Genomic DNA, 9,401 nt, shown 5'->3' with positions numbered 1-9,401 from the left:
TCAATAGTGCTTCTAGGAACAAAGCCTCTTCCCCATCTCCTGGGACGGCTGAAAGTTGCACTAGGAACTGTGTGCACCTCTCCTAACTCCCCAGCAGAGAAGCAACATGGCATTCACCCACACAACAGGTAACTGTCACCACTCTGAGTCGGTAGCCAGGTCACCTGACCCTGACCTACCCAGAGTCACCACCACCACCACCGGCCATCCTCTGAGTCCCTTCCTTACTGCACCCTTCACAGAAGGGGAACAAAATGACTGTGTCTGAGAATCCCTGGGTGACATTTCACCTTGTCTAGAGAAGTTTTACTTATCATAATGAGGGGCAGAGGAAACCTCCTGCATTTAGTGAGGAGGCCAAGAACGCTACAAAGTAAAATGTCCTGGTAGAGCTCCAGGACAGTCACCCAGCCCACACTGCTGAGACAAAACACCTCAGAATACCGACTGCCCCACAAGATTTGGCCTTGAGTTTGGATTTGTTGTCCCCAAAAACCTGATTTCTCCAGACCAGATAGGAGGTATCTTTGCCTATTAAAAACACCCAGGTGCCCTTTGGGATCCTGGCATAGGCAGCATTTTGGAGACATTGAGGCGCGGGTTTAATTCACTGCAATTAGTTTATTGGGAACGCAAAGTGAGACAAAAGCAAACAAGCAGGCAGCTGAGTTTGGGGAAGCTGCTGCCAGGCAGACCCGGAAGAAGATGCTCTGGGTCACGTGGTCTATCACGGAGTGACAGGAAAGCTGGCAACCATGTTGGTCCCTGTCTCCATGCCCAGGCAAAAGCGTGCTAGGGACACGGGTAAAGTCGGACAGAGGATCCTGGGGCAGCCGATCGTCCGAGATTCTAAGACCGACAAATTCAGCAAAAAGGCAGAAGGGGAAAGAAAAGAATTCTCAGAACAAGTTGCTAGGGAAAGCTATAGAATGAGATGAAGGCGCCGAGGCCACTGTCCCGCTGTGCTGTCCCTTCGGGCAGGGTGACCCATGGCAGTGGCTTGCAGCTTTGTGGCCTCCTAGCACTTGTTACAGCCTCCGCTGCAGGCGCCTGCCCCGGCGCAGGGGGCGCAGGCATTGGGGGTGCCCACCACCACGTTGCCGCTGCAGGGGGCGCTGCACACTCTGGTGTTGACAGCAGGGGCAGTACCGGAGACGCAGAGATCTCCACAGACGACGCCACCGCGGGAGCTGCTCACGCCTGAAAGCCGGGAGAACAGGGTAGACCTTGTCAGGCACTGTCACTGCCAAGAGGCTCTGCAGCAAGCTCAAGTGTTCCCGCCCCAAAGGCGCGCGCCACCCAGCCAGAAAGAGGGAGGCTGGAATTACTTACACACATTCACGGAGCCAACGCCCTCACACAACCTGTGGGAGAGGAAAGGGAGACCTTAGTCCACTGAAAGCGTGCAACAGGATCCATCATGGGTCCTTCTAGGCTTTCGCCCTAGGGCAAGGGTGCATGAGAGAAACTGAGAAACCCTGAGCTGGGGGTAGCCCTGAGGGACACCCTGTGAGTTCTAAAGGCAAAGCATGCCCTCTATCACCCCATGCTTATTCGCTACACACCCCAGTGGACTCCCCCCACCCCCCGAATAATCCAAGTGCTCTTCTGGGAACTAAGACACCCTAGACACACATGCTGAAGCACCAGCTGCTGATGCCCGATCAGTTTTGAGCTGTAAGCGAATGGGGGAAGCAGGTGTAACCTTCTAAACCCCATCTAATTGTCATTGTAACAATATGGATACAAGGGAAATCAGAACCTTTTGCCCAGTATCTGACAACAACACCTGTCTTAGAGGCAGCTTGGAAGCTACCTGTCTTAGAGGCAGCTTGGAAGCTACCTACAGCAATCCTCTCATTGGTCACCCACAGAGAAAATAACCAATGACAGTCAGGGTTAAGATTCCAACACTACCTGGCCTGTATTTCTTTTCCACTTGGCATTATTTTAAAGAAGGGAACCAAGCAGAGTTGGCCAGAACACACAATGACCAAAGCTGACAAATTCAGAACAGATGCTCTGGTCCCCTGCCTCTCTCCCTCTGTGTGGTGGAGAAGCTGAGGGTTTGTTTTTTTTTCTGGGATTCAATCTCTCTCTCTCTCTCTCTCTCTCTCTCTCTCTCTCTCTCTCTCTCTCTCTCCAACTTTCAGATTCCCAGGTACCATCACCACGTACCTCTGGGCTTCCCAAGCTACTTCATGGTGCTGGGGATCTCTAAATGTGAACACATGCCAAGTCTGTGTCCCTATCTGTCCAATACGCACGATTCTACCTGTGTGACACTCTGGAAACTGGCTATACACAAAAGGAGGCTCAGAACACAACCAAACAACTGAGCACGAAACAAAAGGTACAAAAACAAGAGCTTGGTTTAGAGTGGAGTCCTTAAGGACATGGGGTGTGAGGAGCCCTCCACCACAGGACGGCTGAATAGCAAGAGGGTCCTCCACCAGTACCCAAGTCTGCATAGTAAAAGCAAAGTTCCAAGAGAGAACTAGTCTCTGCTCTAGCTCGGTCCAAACTGTAATGGGAAGGCACGCTAGAGTACCATCATAATAGCTAACCAGGGGTTGGTAGACTTTGCTGCCAGATAAATCTGAATTTCCAAAGTTGAACTAGAGCTGGCCAGAGACAGCTTAGACAAGAAGATGGAGTCCTGAGAACCCACGCAGGACTTGATGGGGAAAGAGGAAAGAGGCCCTAGGCATAGACGCCATCTACACTTTGAGAGCACCTCCCTGTAGGCAGCCTTGGAAAGAGGCCAGCAGTAAAGAGTGAGACAGAGTTAGGTTAAAGGCTAGATCAAGGTTAAAGGACTTACACAGATTTCCTATGCAGGTACTGGATGGTGAGGTGAGGAAGCCAAAATAAACCAGTACCGGAGGTATGAGGTTCAATGCTGAGTACCCAAGAAGGGTTGGGAAAGTGAAAAGCTACAGGACCCACCTCTGCTCTTCGCCCTCCAGCAGGCGCCTGTAGGTAGCGATCTCAATGTCCAGCCCCAGCTTGGAGTTCATCACCTCCTGGTACTCCTTGAGCAGGCAGGCCATGTCCTGCTTGGCCTTCTGCAGGGCAGCCTCCAGTTCAGCCAGCTTGCAGCGGGCATCAGTGAGGGCGGCCTCTCCCTGCTGCTCAGACTGGGTCACAGCAGCCTCCAGCTTGGTGTTCTGGGGACACAGAAGAGAGTGGGATAGCCAAGGGTCCCTGGGTCTCACTGTCCATCAGCAGCATACTATCCAGTCTTTCCCACCAGTTGGGAACATTCTAGAAGCAGCCTCTTGGCCTTGTTCACTTGGGTCAACCCGAGTGAGCATGACCAGGAAACCCAGCTGTGCAAATAGGTGGGAGACTAAATGGTAAGCTCCAAGCAGGACACATGCTGGCTGTGTGGCACTGAGTAGGCACCCAGCCTCTCTGGTCTCAGAGCAGCTGAACCTTACTTACCTGGCACTTGGCATTCTCGATCTCAGCAGTCAGCCTCTGGATTATTCTGTTGAGCTCATTGATCTCCTCTCTGGTGCGGCGCAGGGTCTCTCCATGCCTGATCACTGTGGCCTTCATCTCCTCACACTGGGGGTGGGGGAAGCAGAGATGAGCATGAGGCCCAGGATGCAACAGCAACCCAGGGAGCACACTGCCACCGAGTGTGCAAGATGCACAGAGGTCAGGCTGGGCTGCCTCCTCAGCTTAGTGCTGTGTGCAATCTTCTTGTGATTCCTGGTGTGCAAGAAGCCTTTTCTGCCAGATCCTGGAGTCCTTCCCACTGTCTCATCTAAGGACAGATGTCCTGACCTCTCACCTTGGTGCGGTACCAGGACTCGGCCTCAGCGCGGCTGCGGGTGGCAATGTCATCATACTGAGCCTTGATCTCAGCCACGATGCAGTCCATGTTCAGGTCCCTGCTGTTGTCCATCTTGACGATGACGGAGGTGTCTGAGATGTGGGCGTTGAGGATGCGGATCTCCTGCAGGAGGAGAAAGAAGGAAGATAGTCAGGTTGTCTGGGTTTTCCCTTACCTACCATGCCTGCAATCCCCATGGCTCTCTTGTAGCTACCAGCCATATCTGTAGCTCAACTCCTGGCCCTTAGAGATGCAACAGCCTTTCAGTTTGTAAGTCTCCCTTTGAGGAAGTCACAGCGTTTCTCAAATTCTTGCTTCTGGAGTTGCTTAGACCCAGAGAACCCATGCTGGGTTGTGTCTGCATGGCTCCTTAGGGACAGACTGTTCCCTGGGACCTGATGTTCTCTTAGACCAGATACACCTGGCCCAGCAAGGCTGGGCTGTACCTGTTGGCTCAGGAAGGACTGGGTGGACTTTGGGTAGACAGCTTGTTCCCAGTCTACCTCTAGCTCCTGCTATGTCAGTTTGCCTGGTTCCTCAGTTCCCCACCCAAGCATTCCAGTCTCTGACCTGGCCTCATGTGTCAGATTATGTTCTTTATAAGGGGAGATTGCTGGGTTTCTGAACTCCTTCAGGGTCTCACGTGTGTCACTACCCTCACCTCTTCATATAGTCTCCTCAGGAAGTCGATCTCTTGGGTCAGCGCCTCTGAGTTGGTCTCCAGGTCTGACTTACGCAGATAGGCAGAGTCCACGTCCTGTAGGGATTTGCAGACAGCCATGAAGCTAGCTCTCCCTTGGGCTGGAGGCATCTGGCTGCTGAGTGGCAGGACAGAGGGGACAGGGTGGGGTGGAACTGGGCAGGGACTAGCTTCAATCACTTACCCTCTTCAGAGCCACAAACTCATTTTCTGCTGTGGCTCGGAGTGAAACTTCTTCTTCATACCTGAGGCAGGAGGGAAAGAAGGCCTTATCCAAACAGCCATGAAGCCAGTCCATAGAGCAGTCTGAACTAAAGGCCTCCTTAGAGAATCTGAGAGGGGTCATACTCCAGTCACAGGCCTGTGAGCACACTGGGTTTTTGCAGTAGAGACAGGATAGTGGTATTTGAAATCTGTGCGTTTGTACATACAGACAGACACATGTACACGTGTGTTTGTGTGCATGTATGTGAACACGCATGTGTGAGTATGTGTGCATGCATGTGGACATATATGTGTGTGCATGTGCATGTATGTGCACATGCATGTATGAGTGTGTCTGTGAATATGCATTTGTGTGTGAACACACGTGTGTGAGTGTGCGTGTGCATGCACATGCATATGAACATGCGTGTGTGAGTGTATGTCTAAGATTCAGGAGACTGAGGTGGCTGTATTTCCTCATCCTTTGCTCTGAGCCCTTGGTCAGCGCCTTGTCTGTTATCTCTTCTTGGACTGAGCCAAGGGACCCCTCTGAGCGAAGTTCTGCTCATCCATCCATCATGGCTGTGTCACATGGAACTGTATCCATACATGACCATGTCATGCTTGCATCCCAGTAGACTCTGCCACGCAAGGACCATAAACACTGCTAGATGAATTTGTAGCATCCTGCTGTGTCTATGGGGTGTGTGGGAGTGTTGGCAGAGAGTAGAGGAGGGAACCCTACAGACAGCATCCAGGGACTTAAGGGTTAGTTCTGGAGACCAGGAACGTTAGGTGGAGAAAGGAAGGGAACCTTGCACCACTTAAAAGGGGATGATGAGAACCTGTGACAGACAGGGACTCTGTGCCTGAAGGAAGACATGGAGAGGGCTCCTTGATTCATAAGGCAGGGGCAGGGATGGGCTTCCTGACCTAGACAGGCAGAGACCCCAAACACAAGCCAGCTCTTCTGTTCCCAGGGTGCTTCTATCAAGACTCCCCAGTGGCCCTCACCTCTTCTTGTAGCCCTCCATGGCCTCCTGAGCATGGTTGAGCTCGGCAGCCAGCCTCCCGCTGTCGGCCTCCACACACTCAGCCTCGCGCCTCAGTGCCTGGATGTAACCCTCGAACAGAGGCTCCAGGTTGCTCTCACAGCACTTGCGGTTCTGGTAGAACTGCCACTTGGTCTCCAGCAGCTTGTTCTGCTGCTCCAGGAAGCGCACCTGCCATCCAGAGTTAAAGTCTCAGAACAGACTCTTGCAGAATCAGAGGGTATGTGCGTGTGTGTATGCATGTGTGTGCATGTGTGTGTGTGTGTGTGTATGTGCGTGTGCGTGTGATGTCCTCCCTTGCTGGCATGTCTTCTCCACAGCCACACTGGGGCTGAAAGGCAGGTGGTAACCTGGAACTCCTTTCAGAGACTTAACTTCAGTCAATTCACCTGGTGTCGCTGAACATGCTTAACCCAGTGCAAACTCTGCCTCTTCTTAGTCCATGATAAGAAGAGCTTAGCTTTGGATAAAGCTCCCAGCCTTCCACAGAGTGGGGTAGCTAAAGCACCTTTTAGTAAGGTACAAAGAGACATTCTGCCTCAAGAAGATAGCACAGCCAAGGCTGATGTGACAGCCAGCCTGGGAACGGAAGGGTGAGCCTGTTTAGGAAGGCAGACTGTAAATTCTGGAAAGGGAACCAGTGTGTGCAAATTACAGGATCCCTGCAACAACAGCACAATTAGAATAATAAGCGTCTGGATCCAAGTGCAGGAATGTCTTGTGTTTCTGAGTTCAAGAGTGAGATTGAAGGACCAGGAACATGGTTGACTTCAGGCAGAGACCATTGATTGACAGGGGCAGTATCTTCACCACTATTACAGACTATCAGGCCCCCATCCCCCCCAGCACCAGGTTGGTGTACTTCCAGATTCAGATGCCTGTGTTTAATGACCTTGCCATATCCTTGGTAGGTTCTTCCTTGTGCTTCCTTTAGTGTCTCATGTGTGCCAGCTCTGAACAACTCTCCCCAACCCCTCAGCTTCTTTGTCCTTGGAGCTTGTATTCAAGCCTCAGCCTGCATGTGGAGGCCTGGATTCTGGGAAGACAGCTGCAGGCTTGCACTCCTCCTGGCTCTGCATAAGGCCCTGAGGACCCAGGCTGTGGCTCTAGCACAGGCCTGCATGCTTAGCTCCAAAAGCAGTAGCTCCCACAGAGCACAGTGGCCCCAGGGCCTACATGAGATTCAAAAGGCTCTGTGAGAGAGAAGCCCTCAGGCAGTCTTCACAGTTGACCTTGACGTGGTCAGGACACCCCGCTTCCTACACGAGCATCTCCATGGTCTCGCACACTGGAAAGGCTGGGCCTGGGCTCCGTAGGTCTTGCTCTGAGTTCTAAGGATGCCTTCAGTTTCCCCCCCCACATCTCCACACCAGACTGAAAGGTACTGCTTCCAGTTCCTGTCTGTCTGTGTCCCTTTGGCCTTGTGGGTTCTATGGGTATGTTTTCCCTCTGATTTCCCCTCGGTGCCCATCATCGACTGTGCACATGCTCCAGGACACCCACCTTGTCGATGAAGGCCGCGAACCTGCTGTTGAGGCACTTGATCTGCTCCTTCTCCTCATGCTTCACGCACTGAGCATTGGGGTCGATCTCCAGGTTGAGGGGAGTGAGCAGGCTCTCATTGACAGAGACTGTGGTGATGCAGGGGGGGCTGGGCCCACAGATGCCTCCAGAGCGGTATCCAAAGCTGCGTCCACAGGACCCCGAGCGGAAGGCCCCGCAGACGCTATGGCTGCCGAAGCCCCCTGAGAGTCCGCGGTAGCAGGAGATGCCCCTGTAGGGGGCTGCAGAGATGCAGCAGCGGCCGGGCCTGGGCCCACAGGCTGAGGCACAGCTGAAGGCGCGGCCACCACAGTAGGATCCACAAGTCATGGTTATTTGGGGAGAAGGCAACTGTGAGACTGGAGACGTCCAAGTGGAGGGTGCAGTGGACGTGAATTCAGGTGTTTACCTCTTTAGGTTTGTTGGCCTTTTATATATGTGGGGACCCTGACTGTGACCACGTGGTTTGAAACAATTAGATGGCTTTATGAGCTTGGCTTGTTTAGCTGCTGTGGCTCCTCCTTAAATGTGCTAAATTGGTGACCATTTGCAGATGTTTATGGTCCTTTGCCCTAAACTGTTCAATTTCCTCCTTCAAAGGGCCAGCTCATCTCCTCCATCCTCTGCTACTGTGCCCAACACACAGAAAGGGAGGTGGAGAGACAGGGTAGGTGTTTCACAATGCAAGGAAAATGAAAAGGGGCAGAGCTGTTGTTCCAATCAGGGACCTGGAAAAAAAAAAAAAAAAAAAAAAAAAAAAATGGCAGTACCGCTGTCCGAGGTCCTGACCCAAACAAGATAAGGACAAGGATGGCATGGGGGGTGTGCTTGGTGAGATACCTCACCTGAGTAGTTCCTCACAACCTTTAAGGCTCTATATCTGAATAAACTCTAAGTTAGTCCTCTTCTCCCTCCTCCATCTCTCAGTCCCACTAACCCTTCCCTTCCCTCATCAGGTTGCCCTTCCTATACACAGTTTCCACAAACTCATAGGCTACATGTCTATGTTTGCCTTCACAGGTTCGGACACAGACACACACATGCACACACACACACACACACACACACACACACACACACACACACACACACACACATCTGTGGACACAAACAATCCTTAGTCCACCTTGGCTGTCTAAGACCAAGGAAGTATCTTTTCCTTCTGTCTTCCCCAAGTCCTAAGTGTCCACTGGCTCACTGGCCCCAGGAAATCCCAACATTGTTGAGTATCTAAGGTCTTCATTTCACCTCAGGCTCTTATGTCATCCACAAGATGGCCTTACTGTTGGTATCTACACTGTATTTGGCTCAGTATGTAAAATCCAATAGGGTGACATAAAGAGATCATGAAGTCCAACTGTCAGTCGGGCCCCCGATACTTCCCACACTATAAACACTCCTCCTTCTCAAACTATGAACCCCCTTCCCTTCCCCAATGACCCTTCCACTTTTATCATTAGCTTGACAGTGGCTTTGATAGGCATTAAGACATAACTGTAGCAGCTAGTGTTGCCCGTCCATCATAGGCCTTGAACTCACAAGAGCTGGATAGGGTCAGAGGCACTGCCCTGACTACCTCTGCAGGACCCTGAATCAGGTGCTTCCCTCTGCTGGAAACTGGCTGAGGCTTTGCCTCCCCTGTCTGTCTTGGAAGTCTGAAGGAGTATATATAGGCTATGTAAACTCCAGAGCACGATACAGTAATCCAATTGGGGTACAGTACTGTATCCCAATCCTTGCCAGCTGCTCTGGGCAGAGTTTTCTCAGAGTTCATGCTGTTGCTCTCCAATGAGAATAGCTGCCATTTTCAGTCACAGAACAGTCTAGAACAAAACCAGCCAAAGTAGAACAGAACACATCGTTGTTTTGCACGTCATGACTGTGCCCTGACCCTCTGGGTCAGCCATGTGTGCCTGGTGTTTATCCTGTCATTACATACAATTATTCCTTCAGGAGCTGCAATTTTTGAAAAGTGGAAATACATGTTATACCAGTTGAGGACACAGGTCTGGATTCCAAAGTACCTAGTTTTAAATCTAGGCTCCACCACGTTACTGGA

General features: G+C 51.7%; 1 protein-coding gene across 1 annotated transcript; it reads right to left on the bottom strand.

Annotated features, from left to right (window-relative positions):
* Positions 1 to 664: 664 nt before the first annotated feature.
* On the bottom strand, positions 665 to 7,672 carry LOC117718561 (keratin, type II cuticular Hb6). Its single transcript, XM_034516287.2, has 9 exons — positions 7,304 to 7,672; positions 5,763 to 5,971; positions 4,729 to 4,789; positions 4,506 to 4,601; positions 3,803 to 3,967; positions 3,448 to 3,573; positions 2,950 to 3,170; positions 1,333 to 1,364; positions 665 to 1,200 (listed from the first exon to the last, which is right to left on the bottom strand). The coding sequence occupies exons 1-9, from the start codon at positions 7,670 to 7,672 to the stop codon at positions 1,019 to 1,021; spliced, it is 1,461 nt and encodes a 486-aa protein (XP_034372178.1). The 3' UTR covers positions 665 to 1,018.
* Positions 7,673 to 9,401: the final 1,729 nt, after the last annotated feature.

Source organism: Arvicanthis niloticus, chromosome 13 (assembly GCF_011762505.2).
Source record: "Arvicanthis niloticus isolate mArvNil1 chromosome 13, mArvNil1.pat.X, whole genome shotgun sequence".
NCBI classification, from domain to species: Eukaryota; Metazoa; Chordata; class Mammalia; order Rodentia; family Muridae; genus Arvicanthis; species Arvicanthis niloticus.
Note: the sequence above shows the minus strand (reverse complement) of the source record. Positions and strands in the feature narration are given on the sequence as shown.

Coding starts and splice junctions, on each gene's coding strand:
- LOC117718561 (XM_034516287.2), bottom strand. CDS start 7,672: ATGACTTGTGGATCCTACTGTGGTGGCCGCGCCTTCAGCTGTGCCTCA. Junction 3,968..4,505: donor TGAGGAGACTATATGAAGAG/GTGAGGGTAGTG, acceptor CTCCTCCTGCAG/GAGATCCGCATCCTCAACGC. Junction 1,365..2,949: donor CTGGAGGGCGAAGAGCAGAG/GTGGGTCCTGTA, acceptor CCTCTCCCACAG/GTTGTGTGAGGGCGTTGGCT.